The sequence below is a fragment of the Caenorhabditis remanei genome, chromosome II (genome assembly GCF_010183535.1).
Source record: "Caenorhabditis remanei strain PX506 chromosome II, whole genome shotgun sequence".
NCBI classification, from domain to species: Eukaryota; Metazoa; Nematoda; class Chromadorea; order Rhabditida; family Rhabditidae; genus Caenorhabditis; species Caenorhabditis remanei.
In genome coordinates, this window is record NC_071329.1 from 14505403 (window position 1) to 14529456 (window position 24054).

Genomic DNA, 24054 nt, shown 5'->3' on the forward strand with positions numbered 1-24054 from the left:
GGAGGATAGGGCAAGATTAGGAATTTTCTTTTTCGATTTCTGTTGTTTGAGGTGTCTAAACCGAGATAACTGGAATTGTCGTTGAAATTGTTTGTCTGTAGGTCTACGTAAGTAAGCTTATGGATCTTTCAGATTTACATATTTAAATTTAAAAATAATTTTGGAATCTCACTAGGGAAGATCATGGAGTCAGTTTGGAGTTATAGGACGTTAACTATATCACTGGAATACTGAAAAAAACGCTGATTCCAAATATGCATTCAGTATCGCCCTCGAAACCTGGTATTCGAGAAAAACGAGGTCAAACTTTGGGGAAGTAGAGAATTAATTATTACCTTTTTAGGTCTGAGGCTTGAGCCCTAGGGCTTCAAGTACCTTTAAACGTAGTTTATAAGAAAAACCAAGTCAGGACCATCAAAATTATTATAATGCCTTATATTAGGTTTAGTTTTCAAAGAGTTTGAAGAATTTGAAAAAAAAAACTGACTTTTTTTTAGTTTAAACAATTTTGTTGAAACAAATCAGACTTTTGAGCCTAAGTATGCACCAAAACCCCAAACTTTGAGTTTACCCGTCTGTCAGTGTGTCCGAATGTCTGGATGTCCAAAAATCCCGAAATTCGGTTATGTTTTCAGAAAGTTACGAAGATTTGAAAATTGCAAAAAAAATTGCAAAAAAAAGCAAAATTACTTGTTGCGTGTCCAACATTTAATCCTGTATTTCTCAAATACCAGGTTTCGAGAGCAAAAATTGAATATATATTTGGAATCAGCGTTTTCTCAGCTTTCCAATGATATAGGATACGTCCTAAAACTCCAAACTGACTCCATGCCCGTCTCTTTTGATGGATCGATATTTTTGTTGTCTAGGTGTCTATTTATCCGGATAGCCGAAAGTAAACATTCTAATGTTAACCTAGAAAATCCCAAGTCCACATAGTTTTCAGTGTTCATTGTCGACTTCTTAATCCCCTTGTTTTCCACAATTCTCCCCATAGAAATATCGAATCAATTAGCTACCTAGCCATGTCAATCATCTCCATCATCTATGCGGTTAGCCCTTTAGCCTTTTCGGTTTCTTATCCCTTTCTTTCTTGGATTTTTCCGAGATTCTCCTTCTCTCGACACTCTTCTCTTTTCAATTTGTCTTCTCGGTTTCCGATTAAAAATCGGAAGAACTTACAAAAAAAAGGAAAATAAATGTATCGGTCGAGTGGTGTTGGTCAGAGGGGGATAGAGACGACAGAAAGGAGAAGAAGTGTTTCAAAACGAAAAGAGGGAAAAGAAGAAGAGAGAAAGAGAATGAACTTTTTTATTCTCAATTGATCAAGAAATGAAAGAGGGAACGAATGTTTGCAAGAAGCTTTGCAAAATGGTGTGAAAAATGACTGGCAACTTTTTGCTGGACCTTCATCTCATCGGAATTTCAGAATATCCTTCTAAATGTTTTAGCTAATTTTGAGTTTCTGTCTGATGACTCACTTCTTATTGCCCTTGAACCTCAGAATAATTTTCCAAAAAAAAAACTCACTGTGAAATGTCCCAATTGCTAACAAAAATAGCACCAGGAGATGTGAATGTTTCCTCATTTCGAATGTTTCTCTTTTCCAATATCCAGTTCCAAATTTGTGATGGTTCTGAAAATATATATTCGAAAAATGTTTCCATGGAAAAAAACATGACGAGAGAATATGTAGCAGAAATTTCAAAAAGAATCAGTGAATATGGTAGAAAATCATGGTAAAACAGCTACATATTTTTGTAATCCTTGACTACAATACTTGGAAGTTTTGGAGACGAAAATTAGGTATCAAAGGATGGGCTCAAACTAATTTTCAGAATTTCAAAATTCGTTTTTCGCTTAAAAAACATTGACCAAATTGTTTAAATAATTTCAGAATATAGGACTGAAGTCTTTTTTTTAAATTTAAAATTATGATACTTCAGGAATTAAAAAAAAACATTCATCATTGGGGCATATGCTAAGAAATCGCTCTAAACGACACACTTCTGGGTCAAAAGGAGAAATAATTTTTCAGCGCGGCCGTGTAGTCCTCTCGGAACAAATTATTTATTGATAAATTTCTACAAAACACAAATGAAACTTTCTTCATCTGAATAAGGGAAAACGTATTTCTCTTAAAAGACCACCCCCACTACTAACTAACTATGAAGCTAGAAAAAGGAAAGCCAATTAGTAAAAGGAATGTGGTACAAGTGTAAATAGTTGTAAATGAGTGAATGCAAATGAGTGTATACAACAAAGTGGGCGGAGTCTGATCGCCCTCTAGTTAAGGTGATGAAACGATCATAATGGTGATATAGTCAAAAAGGGGGAACCAAAAAGGAAAAGGGGGAGAGAAGTGCTTCTTCTTCTTGTTTCTCTCCCACGCCTTCTCATTCATCTGGGGAGAGAAGGGGGCGTGGCCTCTTCTATATCAAAAGAAGAAGCTTGTTCTTTTTCCAATTCAAGATGCATAGTCCACCGCCAAGTCTCGCGCGGTGTTATACGAGAAGCTGAAGGAGGACGACGCAGACAATTGAAGACAGATCTCAGGTGGAAATGAGAAACCGAGGAGAGAGGATTGAAAGGAAATGAATCGGTGATGATATGCATGAGGACAATTGATTGGGAAGGGGGGATCGAGAGGTTGTATAGGTTTGAGAACGCTTTGTTGAGATTGGGAACAGAGGAGAGAAAACACAAATCAGACTATTTTTTGGAGGGAGAGAGAGTGTTCTTTGCTTCTGATCGCTCTCATGAATTGGTCTCAATATGATGCTTAAAGTTTCGTTCGTTGAAAAATTTATTTTCAATTTTCAATTTTGTTTTTATTTCTTCTAACGGTATTATTGTAATTTCTGTTTCTGAACACCACAATTTAAAAATTATTGAAAGTCGAGGAGTTTTGAAGCCAACTTTTTAAAATCTAAACAAAAAAATCGGTCAAAAATAGTCGAAAATTATCCAAAATCAGCTGAAATTGGCTGAAAACTCGGCCCTTTTTCAATTTTTGTCATTTTTTAAAGTTTTTAAATCAAAAAGACACGAAAAGTGAGTTTTTTGAAGTTTTTTTTATCACTTTTTGGATCGGAAAATTACAAAAAATGACTTTTTATTTATTTATTTATTTATTTATTGAATACGCACGCAAGGTACGTGGAAATTAATAGTAAGAGTTGAGAGTTCAATATGTCCGTGTCCGTTAAAAAAACGATTTTTTAACGATTTCAGACCGATTTTTCCATTTTTCAGCCTATTTCCGATGATTCTGTCTGTGTGTCGGTTTGTCCGGAGTCGCTCATTTTTCAGATAGGTATCGAAAATGGACAAATGTGTTAACCTAAGTTTGCAAAATTTCGTGACATCAAGATTTTCAAAATGTCTTTTTTATGCTGATTTTGAAATGCACCTGAACTATAAATGCGCTAAAACATATGTTTGATTCTGTATTCTGGTATAGAGAGCTCAATCTCTGAAGTTTCAGAAAGACCTGGCTCTCGGAAACAAAAACAGGAGATCCGAAACTGTCAAAAAACACAGAAAAAAAATTATGAAACAGTTTGTGAAAAAAAGTAATAATTCCATTCCTCGCCAGCCCATTGGTCCACTCTCTTCCATTCATCCCCTTTCACTTCTTCGCTTTCTCCTCCCACCCCCTTTTACTCTTTTTTATGGAGACATCACGATGTCAATCCGATAATAATAATCATAAAAAAGCAACTAATGATGATAATCATATTGCGACGCCCCGCGGATGAAGGCGATGATGAAAAGAGAGAGAGAAATCGAACGGAAGGAGGAATGACTGCGGAACGAAGAGACGTATTGACCGTGACATTTTGAGGATCATCTGGCCGAATGGTCAGGAGGGAATTGGGGGTCTGAAATGGTAATTACACTAAAATTTGAAGATTGTCTGTTTGACCATTTTGAATATAGGAACCTGCTCTGAAACATTTTAATAATGTCTGATAGGCTCTGCTTGATCCAACACACTATATTTACTTCTTAATTCTCCAAATTCTAATTCTCTTTCTCACCAAAAACCACTGTGTAACCCTTAATTCAAACTGAGTAATCCGTCCTTGACGAGAATCTCGACAGCTTCTTCTTCTTCTTCTTCTTTTTATTTTAATTGTAACAAGATCATACAGAATTTCAATATTTCCTCTTTCTCCCAACTGACACGATATGATCTAATCAGCCTTGACACTTTTATTTGTATTTTATGCAGATTGCGGGAAAATCGAGACGAGATAATACGAAGATACCTGAAATTAAAAAACCTGAATTTTGACGTAGGCCCGACAGCTTTTTTGTTTTCAAGGACGAGACACGCTGGCGATGATGATAACGAGAAAATTGATGTGAGGCTTCTGGCACGAAGCCAAAAAGGGATCATGAGTGGCAAAAAATTTTCGGTGCCTCATGCTGGAATCGAACCAGCGACCTTCTGTTTACTAGACAGACGCTCTGCCACTGAGCCAATGAGGCGCTGACTGGATGGCTTCAGAAGGCAGTTATGAATCTTATGAATCTAAATTTGATAAGAAATTCACAAAAACGTAAGCCCAATGCGGGGCTCGAACCCGCGACAACCAGATTAAGAGTCTGGTGCTCTACCGACTGAGCTAACCGGGCGGCGATTGAGAGTGGCGTCAAGGGCATACATAAAAGTGGAGAAGAGAGGAAGAGCGAGTCAGCGGCCGGCAGTTTGTCTGTGGGTTACTCCCAATAACTTATTGGGAGGCAGCCGGGTGTCTGGAGTGCATTGGAATTTTTGCTTCTTGGGTTTCCAGATCTTTTCAATTTCAGCGTCTAAAATCTGATCAGCTTATACCAAAGCCAGATGATTCAAGGTACAAGACACACCTGATCATTTTTTGTGTCGCCTTCTGAGTGTAATCTATCCTCAGAACAAACAAACAAACCAATTTTACACTTTCTCTCTCCCCCAATCCGTTCCTCATTCCACCTCTATTTTTTAGTCACTTCACCAGTATGTATTATACTGACAGACACATATAGTGATAAGACAGAAGCAAACAGTTTTTGAGAAAGGGTGTGACTGGCTGGTCGATCGACAAAATGATTGATTCCATTTCGGGGAGGATTCATTTTCAGAATGGATACGAAAAAAGTACAGTAAGTGGAACGTCTTCTTCTTTTAGTTATGCTATTGTATTACAAGTTGTAGTTCTCCTTCTTTTTGTTTTTGTTTTACTAAATCCAATAAAAAAGGAAACCCCTGTTATCAGATCAAATCGAAAAAAACTGGTAGTTTCTGTATGTTTTCAACGGAGAGGGCTTATGTTGCGTAACACAACAGACCGAATGATACAAAAACTTGGTTTTTCATCGGACGAGGAGGAGGACAAGGCGGCGCGGAACAAGGACGCCAAGGTGGATCTTCTGATGGACAGAGATGATAAGAATGTGAGAAGAAATATAGAAGAAAAATGGGAAGAAGAGGACATTCTTAGTTTGATCTGATAGCGAACAATGGCACGGAAGCGGAAAAGGAATCGGATAGGGGTGAATAATTAGAGAGATTGTGGCGGACGTGGGGGGAGAAATTAATGGGAAGGAGATACAGTAACCTACAGCATTCAAAACGAAGGTTCATTAGGATCGGAATGAATCCATAGGCTGATTAGGGGAAATAGTGACGTTTGGGGCTCACGGATCGCTGAGGCGGAATGTGAATCATAATCGGTGGAATGATCTAGGGCAGGTCATGGAGTCAGTTTGGAGATAAAGGACGTAAGCTATGATTGGAAAGCTATTAACATCGGAACGAATCCATAAATTTACAGTACCGTGTAGTAATACAATTTGTTCTTTTCTAACACTTTTTTATCTACAGTACCGCTCAAAAGATTATCAACTTTGGCACGGCCTCCTGCAGAGGCCCTCTCAAAGTACTGCGCACAGTGCATTGAGAGGGCTTCCGCTGGAGGCCGTGCTTTGGCTGTTTTCAGTTGAAAATGACCAACGTTGAGAGGGTGTTACGGTATCACTGATTGTCCCATATAGTAAATTATGTATACAAACCATACAGAACAAAAGTAGAGCTTCATTTTTGTAGCTGACAACTTTTTTGTACGGACAATCCCTAGAGAGTAATGGTAATTTTAAGACGACAGCTCAAAAATCGCTTTATTTTGCATTGAAACGAGGGAGAAATTACTTTGCCAAAATGTAACTCTCTAGGGAGTGTCCGTACAAAAAAGTTGTCAACTACAAAAATGAAGCTCTACCTTTGTTCTGTATGGTTTATACATAATTTACTATATGGGACAATCCGTGATACCGTAACACCCTCTCAAAGTTGGTCATTTTCAACTGAAAAGGGAAAAAAGTGTATATTTTAATGCACGGTACTGTATCTGACTTATCTGACTCGAAAGGCATCCTTCAGAAAAATTATGAACAACAAAAATGAAACTTTGGGTTTGGGCAATGCAATCATAACAGCAATAAGGCTGGTGAAAGAGTTTTCACCCACGTTCCAAGTAGCCAAAGGTGGACTCAAAATTTCAAGTATTGGTATTTCAGGAGCCGCTACTGCAGGTGAATCAAAGCGCCCATAATTTCCTTTTATAATAAACAAATATCATATAAAGCATTTGGACCATGTAATCAAGTTTATTCAGAAAGCACATTTGAAAATCACAAGTAAAAGTAGTTCCCTCATTACTCGATTGGAACTTCCTTCACCACATCCGGCGGATTTTTTCTGGTATCCCGATTGATCTCTCTCTTCAATAGGAAAACGATTAATTGTTCTTCAGTGAAATGTGAGAACAACTCGGTTTTGTATTGCAACAAGTCTTTCTGAAAGAAAAAGAAAATGATTGAAAATTTTTTGCTCAAAACATACCGATCCGTCGTGAAAAAGGAAAAGTGGTCCAAGATTTGCGTGCAGATAGGGGCGCGCTCCAACGTTGAACTGATCTAGATTTGGAAATTCTGAAAGCATTTCACATCCAAGAGACTTCATGAGTCTAGTAAGCATTGCCACTGAAAAAAGAATTGTTTATCGAAAACATTCTTCCAAAGTGACTCACAGTTAGCATATTTCAGGTCAAGCACTACCATGAAAGTTCCAACCAAAAAAGGCATCTCAGCTTTCGCAATTGCATTTGTCCACATCTGAACCGTATTGTATTCGACTCCCTTGTATTTGACCGTTCCCACGAGATATCTCTCGTCTTCCTCAATCACTTTCTCATCTTTCAGACAGTCTGCCATCCAACTTTCACGAACTATAATCATACCATGGAAGATTGGAATGAGAAGATTGATATCATCTGTCACCAACACGCCCCTCTCATCTGTCTTCACAATACAGTGAGTGGTTGAAACGGTTAGTTCCGTAGACGTCTGAAATTATACCAAGTTATTTTTTACACAAAAATCAGAAATCAGAAAAACTCTCACAATGGAAGAGAACTTTTCGTAGAACTTGTTTGATAGATCCTCATCCGTTCTATCTTCATACCAAATTCGAAAAGAAGTGGATGGGAACGCTTCTGGCACGCGCTGCTTGAACTTCTTATTCGCATACTTTTTGTACATTTTCGCAAGTTCTTCGTATTTCGGAGCAAGCTCGGAACTCGGATCTTCGGGTGGTGGCAGGCTTTTATAGTCTTTCGGAATCATTTCCTCTGGTGTCAGATTCTTGTAATTCAAAAGTGTCCGATCCGCACCATTCTTCACCAGCTCAAGAGCCATATCATAGCGGCCGAATTTTGTTAAAAAGTGGAGAGCAGTGTTCCCGGAAGCTGAAATCAAAAAAAAAGAATATAATTGCATAAGTTTAAACTCACTATTGTATGCATTCACATATGCTCCTTTTTTCAATGCAATGACCAAATTCGTCTTGTTAGTCTCACGAGTTGCATCCAATAGAGCATTAATATCATCCTTTGAATCCATGAATTTCTGTAATTCACATGGAGTGATCGAAGACTTTATACAGTACTGTGCAGTAAAATATACAATTTGGCCTTTTCCAGTTGAAAACGACCAACTTTGAAAGGGTATTACGGTATGGCAGATTGACACACAAAGTAAATTATGTATAAACCATACAGAACAAAGGTAGAGCTTCATTTTTGTAGTTGATAACGTTTTTGTACGGACACTACCTAGAGAGTTACACATCGGAAAGTAATTTCTCCCTCAAGTCGTCCCAGAGGGACTTTTGAGCTGTCCCCTTAAAACAATCATAACTCTCTAGGGAGTGTCCGTACAAAAAAGTTGTCAACTACAAAAATGAAGCTCTGCCTTTGTTCTGTATGGTTTATACATAATTTACTTTGTGTGTCAATCAGAAGGACCGTAATACCCTCTTAAAGTTTGCCATTTACAACTGAAAGGTCAAATTGAATATCTTACTGCACGGAACTGTAAAAGTTAAACTGACTGCATATCTCCATCTTCTCTCAAAATCCGCGGGTTTTCCAAAGTAATAGAGCCACAGGTTCTTGTATCTCTCTTTTCCTTTCTTCGTTAATCCATAAGCAACGATAACTGCGATGAATACAACTAGACATATTGCAATTGAAACTCCGACAATCACAAACAAAGAGTAATGAGATCTGAAAATTCTCAATTTTCACAAAGACTACAAGTGAGACCTCACGTTTTTTCAATAATAACTGTTGCCGTTGGTGGCTTCACAACATGCCCGAAGATTTGATCAAAGTATGAAATCAATGCTTTCACTGTGAAGACACCGTCCTTCGTTCTCGATTCATACGTTTGGAAATCTAGATTAAGTTCCACCAAGAGTTGCAACTTTTTTGTATCGCCTCCAGGGTTGTGTGCGTATTCGGGTTTTTCTGGAATCAAATTGTTGTCAAAAATAGAAACATTATTTAAAAAACAGAACTTACTAAGCATTTTCCACAAGATTTCTCTTCTTCCGAGGATTCCACGAATCTTTGCGACTTCTTCGAATATCTGAGCCATATCCAAGAGACTCTTCGCGCGTAAAGTTTTTGCGTCAATGTTGATGGCTTCCACTTCTCCCAGAAGCTTCTTCATGGCTATTTCTGGCTCCATGAATTCACCCAAACCTTGCTGCGACAGATCATTCTTGGTCTTAGCATCGAAATTTCCAACGGTCAAAAGTTCGTTACGATTCTCCCTAATCATAACCAAATCCCAGAGAGAAAGGGCACAAACTGCCATGTTTTCAGCAACGAGTCTCGATCCATTCAACGCCAACACTGGATTATCAACAGGTTCGCTCTGAGCAGTCGCACGTTTTTGTCGAGATCCAACACTTTTAATTTCCTTCTCCACGTTCTCCAAACCGTTTTTGATCTGTAAAGTAAAAGATCTATAACCAGAAAGCTTTCAAACGATCTACCAATTCGGTCATATGTACTTTCGAGTTCGGGGAGTCCATTTCTGCCATTAAAACTGGCTAAATGCGTCTGCGATCCGAGTTATGAGCTCACAAACTTCTCATATGACTAAGTTTTTTCACATTGAATTCCTAATCGGCAAATAGTATACACAAAGGTGTTTTCATTTTGCCAACGTGCGGCACAGGCAAACCGCTGGGGAACACATTTGGAACCGCGCGTACATGTGGCCGATTTGGAATTCCATGTGAAAAATATATAAAAAGTTTGAGAGCTCATAACTCGGCTCGCAGAGGCATTTCGCCTCTGATATCAGAAATGGGCTCCCCGTAGTCGAAAGTACCTATAATCGAATTTATAGATCGTTTGAAAGCCGAATCTCCAAAGAATTTCTTTGTTAGATAGCCTACCCACCTTGGATATAGTCTGCAAATACTCGATGGTAGCTTTAACATCTTCAATAGGGCGAGGAATGTCATTGAGGGTGCCAAGAAACTTGTTGACTTCTTTCAAGTCATCAAATTTTTCCAATTTGTACGGTCCATCTCTGAAAACGTGTATGCAGGTAATTTTTCAGTGGTCATTTCTGCACTAACCTCAAGCATTTTAAAGAAGTCTCAACACCGGACGCATTCAAAATTTCCGTTACATTAACTTTCGCTCCTCCTGTGATGTTATTAAATCTTTGAATGAGGGAATATTGCTCCTCCATATTGTTCCTTACACTTTCAAATGATAGAAAAACTTGTAACATATCGGTTTTACTTCCATATTGTTCCAAACACTCAGAAAAGTCTTTCTTCATTTTGGACATTAAATCTACTGCAGAGGAAATGTTCATCAGATTTTCTGAGTCGTCTATTCTCAGTTTGTAGAAACAATGGTAATTTTCAATGGCTTGATCATCCAAATGATCTGTCACGAATTTGCCAGCTTTTTCTCGAAAATCATCGAAATTCTTCATCAACTCTTCAGTAACGTTCTGTTGCTCTTGAAACTTTTGGTAGATATTCATGAATGTTGCGTTCCGCTGCTGGACACAATTATGAAACGATGAATTCACCGAATCTACCAGTTGCGCAAAAGACTGGAGACTTTCTAAGGTATATCCTTCCAGATATTTCAAGTGAGCAACAACTTTTTTATACTTCGTTCTATGATCATCATCCAGCCTGTTAAATTCTTTCCATGGCTTATCCAAAAGTTGAATATCTTTTGCAACTTGATTGAATGGCTCCAAAGCATGTGTCAAGTTTTGCACGCTCGCTCCACGGGCAATGTGCTTTTGAAACCAAGGACTTTTGAGATCATCTGCCACTTTCAATAAATCGGCAGCACGAAAGAAAGCAACTGTAAGACCTGCGAGTGGGGGATCCAGTCTTTTGGAGTGCAGGATATGAGCATCCAGAGCTCTCGAAATTTGTTCACTCATAGGTTTGCCAGACATGTTTCCTGTTACAGAATTCCACATAAACGAGCTAGTAGCCAGACCTGCTTTGAGATTGGCAATTTTTGACTTCATGTCCTCCAAAGCTGTGGGTACATTTGAGATTACTTCTTTCATGCGAATATAATCCTCATATAGTTGAAAAACTAGACTTGTATTAAGTGCTTTTTGAACTTTCATAATCAGTTGGATGCAATTGATGTAGGCGTCGGGTTGTTTCTGAATGAAGGTCAATGCAGGTCCCAAAATATATTTTTCCTCGAAACTGTATTCGCTCTTTTCGCCGAGTTTTAGAAACGACACAAGAGGACTCAACACTGTAGTCTTGCAAGAAACGTCTTTAGCTTCGTCGGATTCAATTAACATTTGCAAAGAAGCCAGGAAATCTCCAGGCAAAGAAGTCGGAGTCGATAAATTCACATCCGCGTTTTTCGAAGCCTCGAACTCCATCGATACATTTTCAAAGTTCTTAATCTCCTCCATCCAAGTCTTGTCACTGTTTTCAAAGTTTTTGATATCTTCCTCTACTTTTTGCAGATATGGAATGAAAGGTTGCGGATCGAATCCTATGATTCCATCCAAATCATGCTTCTCGATACTTAGGAACTCAGCAATGGCATCTCGAGCATTAAGTTGTCCTCGAATTGCATCGGCTTGGAGAGCGATCGCGTTGGTGACACGGGCCAGGATTTGGAAGTCCTCAGCAATCAATTGGAGATCGGAGGGCTCTGAAAGTTGATTAGAATTGAATGCTATGATAACTATATCCGGAATCAATCAATCGAATTCTAGACTCTTTTTCTGATATATCCCTATGCGGACCAGCCTTCTCATAATAATCCCAACCTGGAGCTATATTGGCTTACCTTTTGACGAACCATTTGAAAAGGCGGGTGCCGATAGTAATCCGATGATCACAAATAATACGATCATTGATTCTTTCGAATTCAATACTCTGAAAATGAGAAATTTAGTCTCGCTCTGAAACCTATAAAACTTTCGCATACCTTCTGCTTGTTTGAAATTTCAAAACAATCGAGACGACTTGAAATTCGAATAACAACTTGAAACTGTTGAAACTGATTCTAAACTGAGTTTTTCGCGCTTATATAAGGGAAAACGTTGACCCCAGGTTTTTGGATCTAGGGCAGGTCAGAATCATGTGAAAAAATTTAAAGTTTTTATTTAAAATTGACACGCGGATATAACATTTTGCTGGAGATTCTTTCTCAAGTTCATAACTTCTTTTCATCATATTTGTCAAAAATCGGGTCAGGCTGAACTTTTTTCTAGGCCAGGCCCGTCCCTGTCTGCCAGGATTCAAAAATGGGTACCTATTCTTTGACAACATTTTTCAAAATATTTCAAAACTTTAGATGTGCTACCATAAATCTTGGGATTTTTATTGAATTCTAAACTTTGGGTTGAAAACTAGACTTTTTCGAAAAAACCAAAAATTCCAAATTTTGGTTCGAAACATGTTTTTTGCTTCAAAACGAGACGAGAAAGATTTGACTTCTGCTCGGCCCGCCCCGTGCGAACTCTGCTTTTCATATCACTTCCAAGCCAATTTCCATGTCAATTTGAACCAAAAAAAAACACAAAAAACTGTCGACCGAGGTAAAGTGCCCGCAATCCAATTTTCTGATGATTGAAGGGGTGGACATCGTTCCGTTTTCTATTCGCCTCTTCCATGCACTCACAATAAACAGAACTTGTAAGTGTTTGGTAGAGAGGCGTACACGTGCCCCGGCGGCCGCCGTGGAGTGGATCGTCACTCAACACCGTTAACCACTAGGCCATGCGTGCAATAGCTAGGGTCGTGTATCGAGGGCATTTATGTTTGCGGTGGTGGAGAAAGAAGAGAGAGACGGCGAGGGAGGAAGATAAAGAAAAAATATGATTTCTCTTCCTATTCCTTCTGAAATTCCACCTTTTGAACTCTTTGACTCACCTTCTTCCTCATTTCTTCAAAAATATGCAAATCGAAGAATCAAAAATCTCAAAAAAATCTTGAAAAAATTGCATACATAATTTTATGAACCCCTATATAAGTCAGCCCTCTTCTTCTATTTTCACCGTTCCAATCGTTTTCGAAAAATCTTTTTTTCGAAAAATGGTCCACGTGGCAAGTCTCGCCATTCTCGCTGTTCTTTGCCTCTCGTTGGCTCAAGCTTCCATCGGAACCGCCCGTCTCAAGGTGAATAAATTTTCTCAAATTCTGAAAAAAAACTCCAATTTCAGACCGGCGAATCATTCCTAATTCGTGAAGCTGAAAACGCGGGAGCTCTCGCTCGAAACGTGGCATCCGGTCATCAAAAAATGGAATTCTCGGGAAGAAATCGTGGAAAATGGGTGGATGACAAGGGCCGCGTCGTGAATTCCTCGAATTTCCGTCTCTATCGAAATGGCTCCGTTTTGATGAAACACGCGAGAATCGCCGACGCTGGAACCTATCAAAAGGACCCGAATCCAATGATTCGTATTGGAGACATGGGTTATGCGCCTCCAATTCTCATCATCCAAGTTGACAATTAATCGTGTTTTTCTAACAAGAATAAACAATTGAGCATTCGAAAACTTAATTTAAAAAGATAAAACCTAAAAGACATTGAAAAAAGAAAGAAGGAAAAAATAATAAACCCGAATAGTTACATAAATTACTAAAATAAATTATTCATCATCACTCGTCATCTGAATCCACCGGCTGCTCCGTCACTGCTCCTGGCATCTGCCCAATACGTCCTCCAGCTTCCCATTCCGCCTTTCTACGCTCATCGAGCTCTGGGATGAGAGCCTGAATGCGGGAGAGTTGGCTCTTGTGACTCTCACGCTCTTGCTCCGTGACCGCGACATACTGTTTCTCCACTTCCTTCAGGATTTGGTTGACTCTTAAACTCAGAAGATAGATTTTCAAATTATTAGCCAAGCATTTTTATTACAACCGCGCTCAACCGCAAACAAGAGAGTACAGGCGAGAAACGCAGAGTTTGATAGTTTTTGACCTATGGAAAAAACTCTGCGTCTCTCGCCTATACTCCCTCGTTTGCGGTGGAGCGCAGTTGTAAGAAGGGGTGGGCTGCTAATACCAACCTGGTGACAGTCTTCTCAAGTTTCTCCAAATCTTCCGGTCGCGCATCACGGGCCGCCCACGAGTCCTCCTCAATTCCAATCAATTTTCGGAGGAATTCACGCAAAATTTCGTCAGACTTTCCTGGAACGAAATCAGGTTAATGGTATAGAAAACTGCAGAAACTTGGGTATTTACCTTGAGCGTGGAGTCCGTAATTAATCGCGGCGAGAGCGATTTGTGATGGTGGGTAGAGGAGGAGGACATCGGTTTGGAGAGCATGCTGAAAGAATCTCATCGAATCACGACGAATCGATTCAAGATCGAAGTTGAGCAGAAGCATTCGGGTCTTCATATCCATCAAATGACCTTCAAATGGTCGGTACGGGCAGTGAACTGTCAGATTGTAGTTGAGACATTTCATGAGCTCTGGCTCCAATTTCAGAATGCGTTCGGCGTTTTGACGGGGATCGCCGACACTGAAAGAAATAAAAATGACAGAAAATGGAAATATACTAGCTCGGCACGGTTCTTACAACTGCGATCCACCGAACTGACTATGAAAAATGTCTCTTTTTCTCTGAGTCTCTCAATTTCGCACACAATTTTCATCGGTTTCGGTAGAGCGCGGTTGTAAGAACCGTACGTGCTAATATAAAAATTCCATACTTCATGTTCCTGACGAAATCTTCAATAGTTATATAGAACTCATCGATCTTCATGGCCAAGTAAAAGCAAGCCATCATGACCATCTGAAATCAAATTAATTGATATTTCATGGAAAAACTGCCACCTACTCGAATAGAAGTGTCCGATGGCACCCAAACGAGGAATGCTCGCTTGAAGAACGAGAGGGCCGTCCATTTGACTGATGGCCAGATGTGGGGACGGAATTTGTCGGCGAATCTGGGAAAAAAAAAGATTTCATTGTGGAAATTGTGATTTTTTTTAGAAAAAGAAACTAAATTTCGCACAATTCTATTGAAATTTGGGAATTTTCATTCGATGACAACAAAAATTATCGAAAAAGAATCAGACGGAAGCTGTGAACCATTAAATTCACTCAACTTTAGCACGAAAACAGTGAAAAATGACTAAAAAACAGTAAAACCTCGAATTCTAGCAAATTTTCACGAAACTTCGGATGAATCAGGAAGAAAGCAATGGGAATGAAGAAAAATTACGGTTTCTGGAGGTCTTTGCCACGAAAAATGACAAAAACTTGATTTTCATTCAGAACTCATCAAAAATTAGTAAAAATCAGATTTTCTGCCCTGTGAAGCTGATTTTGATTATCTAAAACTCGGTTTTTGTTAAAAAACTATCGAAAATTAATGGAAATCGCGAAATTAGCGAAAATCAAGGTTTCCCAATCGGAATATGACTGAAAAAATGTTTTCAAAACGAGTTTTCGACTCCGCTGGCCTAGAATTTCTAATCTCGGCCATCAAAATTTTAGGCTGAAATTTTCAGCGATCCCATATCCTTCATTACTTCAACGCAGCATCCTCTATCGATCTTTGCATTCTCAGTTCCTCTTCTGGCGTCACAAAGAGTTCCAGCTCCTCTGGCTTCATCACTGATTCGTATTTTTGTCGAAATGTGATATTGATCTGAATTCAAAATAATTTTTATTGAAATTCTTTGAGTTTCAGTCAGAAATGAAAACCTCCAATCGGACAGCGGCCAATTTCTCCGGTGTATATGTCCACTCTCGTTTTTGTGTGCTTGTTGAGTACATTTTGGCCTAAAACATATTTTCAAAAATGGTGAAATTCAACTGAAATTTTGAAAGTGAAGCGAAAAAAGAAAATAGGATCGGGTTCAACCGTACCAAATTCTGAAGAATCAGACAACAAAAAATCAAAATTTTCATGTAACAAAAACTGAAAACAATTATAACAAAAACGAATCAAAAACATTTTAATTACTTCTTCTTATTCTTCATCTTCGACTCTCTTTGCTGTTTGTGCGACTTCCTATTACCAAATCGTTGGAAAGCACCTCGCCGTTTCGTCTGCTCCTTCTGACGGATCTCGGCGTACTTCTTCTTCGCCTTACTCAGCGACTCTTCATTATGAAGAATCTCATCGACCATCGTCTTCTTTCTCTCCTTCTTCAACATTCTGCTCGAGTAGAAGTCTTCTGGAGCATCAACGACTTTTCCGACCTGGAAGTACTTCGGGAGTACAGAACGGTCGTTTCGACGATAGTGAGCAAGTGGGTCCAGTGTCGATCTCATTTGAAGGAATTCCAAGTCTCGTTTGTGCTCATCGGTGAGTTCAGTAGCTGGCAAGTTGAACCAGTTCGCTCCTTTCGTCTTCTCTCGTTCGGCCTGAAATTGGCAATAAATTATATGAAAAAGTCAAGTTATCACTAAAAAAACGGGAAAATTGAGGCTTTGGAGCTCACGGCTGCGAAACGTCTGGCCGCGAATTGTCCCGGAGCCATATTTTTGAGCTCATAAAAGGCAGTTTGAAGCAAAATACGCGCCGGTCCGTTTCGGCCCGGTTTGCAAGTATGAAAATCACTAAAAACACACTTTTCGAAGTCTGGCGGCGGCATTTCTCCCCAAAAGTCGAGATTGTGGTTGGAAGTCTTTCTCGAACTTGGGCCCGACCACTGACTTCTCCAAGATTTCCTTCAGATCCTTGTCCATCTCATACGGCTCCAGGTGATTGGACCCGAGGAGGTCCAATGTATGGAAATCTCCTTCTTTCGGCGCCTCACCGTTTCCAGTCCTGTCGACAACAAATAAATCGTCGTCATCCTCGAATTCTTGCGGTTTTGACTGAAAAAATTATTGATAGGAACCTAATTATAATAAGAAATAAGACTACCTGTGATTTCAGTTTCTTTTTTGGAATCTCCTCATCTGAATCCGAATCCTCGCTGCTGGAAACGTCAGGATTCTGCTGTTTTCGCAGTTTTTTGTAGTAGAGAGCTGACATTCTCGAGAAATCTGTAAAATGAGAATATTGGCAAGATTTGAGAGAGAACTGACTAAAATCCGTATTTTCGAAGCGAGCGCCTTGAAAAAATAAAAAGTAAGTATTAAAAAAATAGAGACTAATAAGGATTTTTATTACTTCAAAAGGCTGGTAAAAATGTGAAAAAATCCTTTTTTAACTATAATTGAGTGAAAAAACGACGAATCCGTTAAAAATTCTCTATCAACGGAGCGTGTTGGCATTGCGCGGCCGAGAAAAATGAGACAAGGGAGCCACGGCCGCGAACCCTTGATTTTACAAAAAATGACAAAAAATAACGAAAAGAAGTTGGAAAGCAGTGAAATAAGTTGAAAAATTGGCTTTTTCAGATGATTCCGAACAAAACAAGTATAAAAACTTGGAAATTTATTCGGAAAAACTAATTCGAAAAAAAATTTTGGCAGACGAAACTTGGCAATCAAGTCGGAAGTGGGAGTCTTCTCAACCCCCTTCATCATCCTTATCATCTTTGACGTCTACATCTTTTTCTGCAACTTTTTCAGCACTCGAATCCACCTCTCTTCCTTCATGAATCCGATACTCTTCTCGGCGTCTCTCAGTCTCCCGTTATCTCTCACCCAGCGCCAACTTTTTCACCGATTTACCGGTCGCCGCATGCCTTTAAAATGCGCAACGAAACGCGGTGATAATTCGTCGACGGAACCCAATTCCACCCCGTTTCTTCAGAAATGGGATCGCAGACGCGTCACGAGGATGATGATCCGAAAACTAAGGTGAGTTGTGAGATGACTGAAATTTCCAGATTTTTTTCAACTTTCAACATTTCCAGGCCTACCGTCTTATCGGATACGCCGCTGTCACTTTCTCAGCAGTCTCTGTTCTCTGCTTCTGTGTTACTATGCCAGTTGTGTTCACCTATGTGCAATCCGTAAAACGTCAAATGTCTCATGAAATGGCGACATGTAATGTGAATGCCCGTCAGATCTTTGATGACGTGGCAGCACTTCGAGCTGGATTCCCATTCGCATCTTCTGGAAACCGTACCGCTCGTCAAGCTGGATACGATACTCATCCAAGCAAACCAACTGGAAACTACGGAGGAGATGCTGAGGTTAAGGGATCTAGCCCAGGAGCTGCTTATGAGGATAAGCCATTTGTGGCTGTTGGAGTTGAAGGTAAATCTAACAACTAATGAAAATTCCAAAAACTGAATTTTCAGATGGACCACACACCGCTACCGTAACCGCTGACAGCGAAGGAACCTGCCACAGTTGCTGCCTTCCAGGTCCACCAGGACCACCAGGACCACCAGGTCGTCCAGGACCAAACGGAAAGGCTGGAGCTAACGGACTCAACGGAAATCCAGGACGTCCACCAGAGGCTCCATGCGAGCCAGTGACTCCACCACCATGCCCACCATGCCCAGCTGGACCAAAAGGACCAAACGGACCCGCCGGATACCCAGGAGCCGATGGACAACCAGGAGTTCAAGGAGACAACGGAGAGAAGGGACCTGATGGAGGTCCAGGAGAAAAAGGACGTTGCGGATCGCCAGGAAAGGTCGGAGAGCCAGGAGCCACTGGAGAGAAAGGAGAGAATGCTGAGAACAACGAGCCAACTCCAGGACCACGTGGGCCACCAGGAGCCGCTGGACCACAAGGACCACGTGGAACTCCAGGACATCCAGGAGAGGATGGAGAGCCAGGAGCACCAGGAGCACCAGGAGAGAACGGAACAGACGGAGAGAACGGAGAGGATGGAGTTCCAGGTGTTCCAGGACACGATGGAAAGCAAGGAAGAGCCGGAGAACGTGGAATTTGTCCAAAGTATTGCGCAAAGGACGGTGGAATCTTCTTCGAGGATGGAACTCGTCGTTAAGCAGTTTTCTAATGAATTTATTTATTTTTCTATGTATAAAAGTTCAAACTACATACTCCTGCTGGTCTTACTCATTTGAAAAAGTTCAAACTAAACAAAACTCATGCTTAATAGTTGCTGTGGGAAACTGCAACATTTATGACGCACTTAAGAATTTATTACACTCATGATAATGTACTTTTAATGTCTTTGGCCAACGATTTATGGGGGTCTAGACCGAAATTTAATTCAAAAATTTTCAAAACGCTGCGCACTAATTTGAGCTCGTGAAATGGGTATAAAATTATTCAGAAATTTTATGGAAAAGTGAAAATGAATACTTGTCAAGGCCGGCTTCAAAAAATACCATTTAAAAATTGAAATTTTTTCAATTTTTCTTCGAAAATGTGAACATTTTCGATGATTTTTCAGAATTTCTTCTAGTTCTGGATGATTGTCGAAAATTTGACTTTTTCGCAAAAAAAATCGAATTTTTATATTTTGGCAAGAACCCAGGCTTTCGGGCCGGGCACAAGGCTTGGCCCGGGCCTTGACCAGTATGTGAAATAGTGAAAATTAGTACATGAAATAGAAAACTTTAGAAAAAACTTATTTGAAAAATATTTTTTTTTGACTGTAAAAATTCCGAACGACGCTCCGAAATACCGCAAGGGCGTGTTGTTTAGCGCGCGCGAATTTCAAATCGAAACGCTCATTAAATTAAAAAATTTCATTTTTCTCCCGCAATTTTTTTCTTTTTTCTCAATAAATGTCAAATTTTATCAGTATCAACAGCTGTCATTTTGCCCCTCTAATGCGAACAATCTTATCAGTGTGTGTCCTATTCATTTTCTTGCTTGCTCACGCTTTTTTATGCTGAAATTTATTTTTTTCATCACTTTTAAAACCTTTTTAGACGGGATGCAACAGCACCCAGAAACACGAAAAGAGTGGTTGAGAAGGAGAAATCAACCAGATTTGCGAATAGTTCAGCGAGATTTTCGGGGTTTTGTGAGTTTTTTGTAATCATTTTTTCAAAATTCTTTTCAATTTTCTTAATTTCCATTTTTTAGCGACAACCACAGGTGCGACGAGCTTCAATCGAAATCGGGGAAGATGCGCAAAGAGTTCAGGTAAATATTCGAGGAAATCCGGACAAAGAGATCGACAGACAGACGGCCTACATTTTAGCCTTCCTCGGACCTCCGGGGCAGAATTAATTTAAAAAATCGCAAAAAGTTCTATTTTGAAATCAAAAAGTGTAGACAAAAAGTCAAGTTTTACGGCGTTTTAATGAATTTCATCCTTTTTTCGTCACAGATTTTCCAATATTTCGCTAACTTTTGCTCACTTTTTTAATTAATTTCAGCTTTGCTTCGTTCGCCGGTTTGGAACCGCCCATTAATCAAAAAATAAGAAAGACAATGTAGAAAAAAGTCTAGTTTCACCGAAATTAGCTGAAATTATGAATGAATTTTTTTAGAGGCAGTGAATTTCAGGCACTTTCAAACAGGTCTCTCTTATTCTGCTGAAAATTTTTTGAGAATTCTGGCGCACTTTTGACGTGCTTATCACATCAACATTTTCAAAAACGCGTCAAAGGCGCGCCAGACTCTCAGAATCAGAAGAATCTATTGTAATTTTCGTCGATTTTTAGCCAAAATTTCAATAATTTTTGTGTCTGGCGCACCTTGGACGCGTTTTTGCGTTTTTGGACATCTGGACACTCGGACACACAGACAGAATGTGTCAAGTCCAGGATTTTAACTTCAAATAACTTGATTAAATTCAAAAATTCAAAGCTTTCGGTATTTTCTTCTTTAAATCTGCTCTATTACAGTGTTCTCTTTATCCCTCCATCTTTTTCTTTATTTTTTCCGATTTTCCACGTCATCCAATTCCCCCCGTTCACCCACTTTCGCCCTCTTCGGCTCATCGTCATTGCACCTCATAAAAACCGCCCCCACACACCCCATAACGTGTAATGAGACTGTTCATTCGAGCTATTGGACGTTTCCTCCTCCTTATTGACTGCGCGCAGTCTATCTAATCTGTGTTGCATCTGACGCTCAATACTCGCCTTTTCCTCTTCATAACGTTGCCCTCTGTACCAGCTGCACAAAAATATATAGAATTTTGATTGAAATCGAATCTATCTCAATATTACACACGTTCTTTTTCAGATAAAGTTTTTTTTTCATTTTTCATTGAAAATTTTTCAATTAACTGAAAATCTTGAAAGCATTCCAATTTTTTCGATGGAAACACTTTTCTTTTCCAGCAGCTAGAAGCCATCCGTCGTCAACAAATGGTCGAGTGTCAACTGTGTTGCGAGTTCTTCCCACCGGACAACTTCCGTGAGCTGACCAATTGTCGACACTCGTTTTGCAAGAATTGTACTCGGAGGGTAAGCTAATTATTAAAATTTTCAATTTACCTGAAAAATTCTTTGCGAAATTACCTATTAGTAGCCCACCTCCTCATACAACCGCGCCCCAACGACAGAGTATCGGCGAGAGACGCAGAGTTTTTTCTCGCGCCAACACAGATTTTCCCAATTTTTGACCCGTACTCGCTATTTTCCATAATTTTTTCGGTAAACTCTCTGAAAAATATCGAGAATATGTCAGAAACTGTGAAAATATGTGTCGGTGCGAGAAAAAAACTCTGCGTCTCCCCCGATACTCTCTCGTTTCGGTGGGGCGCGGTTGTAAGACGGGGGTTGCTAATATCAAGTATTCAATTATTAAAATTTGCAACTTACCTGAAAAATTATGAAATTAATCATGAAAAACACAGAATTTCTCCCAAAGTTTTCAATTCTTAAAAGATTTTCTGCTTCAGACCGTTTCTAATTCCAGCACATCACCTACTGCATTGTCGAGAATCGAATCGAAGTGCCGTGCCCAGGATGTGCTGAAGAAATCCATCCAGAAGACATCAAGTAAGCTAAGAATCCCGTCATATACATACTTGTCAAGGCCCGGCTTCAAAAAAATGAACCAATAAAAAAAACATTTTTTTGAAATTTATTCAATTTTTCATCGAAAATGTGAAAATTTCTGATAATTTTCCCGAGTTTTCTTCTAATTCTGAATGATAGTAGAAAATTTGACTTTTTCGCAAAAAAAATTGAAGTTTGAATTTTGGCGCCCGGGCATTGACAAGTATGGTCACAGACTCTCCCGAAATCATCCTTTTTTCCAGACAGTACACAAAAGTCCGCTCGCCGAATCTCTACGCGAAATACGAGGAATTCAGTGTCCGTGCGGCTCTTGTCAAAGTTCCAGAAGCACGTTGGTGCCCAGCACCCGACTGCGGGTACGTTATCCGACCACTTCTGAGACAAAAATATCGTGTCTCATTCTCACTCAATTCCAGATTCGCTGTAATCGTTCCAAATGGAGAGAGATGTCCGAAAATCAAGTGTCAACGGGAGAGATGTGGCGTCGAGTTCTGCTACAAATGCAAGAAAGAATGGCATAAGGGAAGGCCGTGTGGAGAAAAACCGAAACCGTCGGAAGGTTAGTTTGATTTTGAAATTAAAAGAAAAATTTGTGATTTTTGACAAAAAAAACCACAATTTGATACTGTTTTCAACAGGAAAATGCGAAAATCCGACGAATTTTGATTTGAAAATGTATGAAATTAGCAAAAAATTTCAAAAAATTGTGCAACTTTTCAGGTTTTTTCTTTTTTGAAAACTCGCAGAATTTTTGATGAAAATATGCTCGAAACGAATCCAAGATGCGCGCCAGAGTCCGCTTCCACGCGTTTTCAGAGGGATTTTTATGAGTTTTTCGCCCGTTTGGTCTGAAAACGCGTCTCAGGAACGCCAGATATTCAACCGTTGGGAGTTTTGATGGAAACGCGCCGGAGGCGCGCCAGACTCCATTTTAAACTGATTAGGGATAGTTTTAGGTCTTTTAGTCCCAAAAGAAAAATCTCTCTAACTTTCATTCAAACTTTCATTCAACCATTTCCAGATTTCTACGCATGCCGCCCATGTCCTCGATGTTCCACTCTCATTATGAAAGAAGACGACGGATCGTGTAACCACATGCACTGCACCATGTGCAGAGCCGAGTTCTGTTGGCTATGCTTAAAAGAGATCACTGATCTCCACTACATGTCTCCGACTGGATGCACATTCTGGGGAAAGAAACCATGGAGTGGAAGGAAACGGTTGATGTGGCAACTGGGAAGTCTCATCGGAACTCCGGCGGTCGTCGTCGCCACAGCCGTCGTCTCGGTACCACTGATCATTGGTTTAGTGCCATATTCCATCGGAAAAAAGGTCTATAAGAAGATGAAGAACGAGTCGAAGGCGAAAAGAGTGATCTCCACTGCCGCAGCAGTTACAGGATCTGCAATCGTCTCTCCAGCACTGGCTGGTGTTGCTGTTGGTAAGGTGGCAGAGGGGAACTCAGGCTGAGAATTTCAGACTTGCAATGGGCCGATTTGAGATTTTTCACCGGCCTGGGTATCAGTACAAAAATTTGAATTTTCGATTTTTTTGCAAAAAGTCGAATTTTCGGCATTTTTTTGAATATCGATAAAAACTCGAGCGCAAGTACATAGGAATGTTGACTATTTTTTTATGAAAATCTCAAATTTTCGAGAAATTCGGTGAAAAAAATGTTAGCATTTTTTACTCAAAATTAATTTTTTTTTTTGAAATTTTCAACAATTTTCATCGAAAATGTGAAAATTTTCGATGATTTTTCAGAATTTCTTCTAATTCTAAATGATAGTCGAAAATTAGACTTTTTCGCGAACAAGTTTCAAAAAATTCGGAAAAAATGGAATTAGAACTTTGACGCCAAGTACCCGGGCCTTGACAAGAATAAGACCATTGAAGTTCTACCGGTCTAGCGCGCCTTGGACGCGTTTTCGAATTGTTTTCGCGAAAAAGTAAAATTTTCGACTATCATTCCGGATTATAAGAAATTCTAAAAAATCTTCCAAAGTTTTCACATTTTCAAGGAAAAATTGAAAAAACGGGCCTTGACAAGTATGGAATTCTTAAAACAATTCGATTTTTTCAGTGCTCGGTGTACCTCTCGCCCTGGGATACACCTACATTATGGTGCCGAAAGCGCTGATTCACGACGTGGCCGATTACGTGACGAAGAAAAAACAGCCAGAAGTCATCGAAATATCTCCAGCAGCACTGCTCCAAATGAGTCAAGAAGCCGTCCAAAAGGCTCCAGAACGCGACGGGACTGCTCCCGGACCGTCGTCGGTGACGTCTTCAGACTATTCAGAAGACTTCGACGCCGCCGATTTCGTTGAGTTGTGTGATGAGGATCTCGATTGAGTTTATTGTACCTAAAATTCCCGTTT

General features: G+C 39.7%; 6 protein-coding genes across 6 annotated transcripts; 3 read left to right on the forward strand and 3 right to left on the reverse strand.

The window, feature by feature from the left end:
• Window positions 1–6699: 6699 nt before the first annotated feature.
• On the reverse strand, window positions 6700–11763 carry GCK72_006933 (uncharacterized protein; the record flags this gene model as incomplete). The annotated part of the gene is made up of 11 exons (XM_003110183.2): window positions 6700–6840; window positions 6887–7026; window positions 7074–7389; window positions 7447–7790; window positions 7836–7950; window positions 8435–8609; window positions 8654–8852; window positions 8907–9339; window positions 9798–9930; window positions 9980–11558; window positions 11697–11763. 11 exons carry the CDS (start codon window positions 11761–11763, stop codon window positions 6700–6702), a joined length of 3642 nt encoding a protein of 1213 aa, XP_003110231.2.
• A 1183-nt stretch (window positions 11764–12946) lies between these two features.
• On the forward strand, window positions 12947–13368 carry GCK72_006934 (uncharacterized protein; the record flags this gene model as incomplete). Its single annotated transcript, XM_003109930.2, has 2 exons — window positions 12947–13030; window positions 13075–13368. 2 exons carry the CDS (start codon window positions 12947–12949, stop codon window positions 13366–13368), a joined length of 378 nt encoding a protein of 125 aa, XP_003109978.1.
• A 145-nt stretch (window positions 13369–13513) lies between these two features.
• Window positions 13514–15641, reverse strand: GCK72_006935 (uncharacterized protein; the record flags this gene model as incomplete). The annotated part of the gene is made up of 7 exons (XM_003109830.2): window positions 13514–13721; window positions 13924–14044; window positions 14099–14379; window positions 14570–14652; window positions 14698–14806; window positions 15395–15513; window positions 15570–15641. The coding sequence occupies 7 exons, from the start codon at window positions 15639–15641 to the stop codon at window positions 13514–13516; spliced, it is 993 nt and encodes a 330-aa protein (XP_003109878.1).
• Window positions 15642–15827: 186 nt separating this feature from the next.
• Window positions 15828–16851, reverse strand: GCK72_006936 (uncharacterized protein; the record flags this gene model as incomplete). The annotated part of the gene is made up of 3 exons (XM_003110147.2): window positions 15828–16235; window positions 16443–16691; window positions 16741–16851. 3 exons carry the CDS (start codon window positions 16849–16851, stop codon window positions 15828–15830), a joined length of 768 nt encoding a protein of 255 aa, XP_003110195.2.
• A 728-nt stretch (window positions 16852–17579) lies between these two features.
• Window positions 17580–18729, forward strand: GCK72_006937 (uncharacterized protein; the record flags this gene model as incomplete). The annotated part of the gene is made up of 3 exons (XM_003109813.2): window positions 17580–17624; window positions 17681–18026; window positions 18071–18729. 3 exons carry the CDS (start codon window positions 17580–17582, stop codon window positions 18727–18729), a joined length of 1050 nt encoding a protein of 349 aa, XP_003109861.2.
• Window positions 18730–19629: 900 nt separating this feature from the next.
• Window positions 19630–24028, forward strand: GCK72_006938 (uncharacterized protein; the record flags this gene model as incomplete). The annotated part of the gene is made up of 8 exons (XM_003109891.2): window positions 19630–19719; window positions 19782–19841; window positions 20990–21115; window positions 21570–21652; window positions 21916–22029; window positions 22090–22232; window positions 22695–23114; window positions 23757–24028. 8 exons carry the CDS (start codon window positions 19630–19632, stop codon window positions 24026–24028), a joined length of 1308 nt encoding a protein of 435 aa, XP_003109939.2.
• Window positions 24029–24054: the final 26 nt, after the last annotated feature.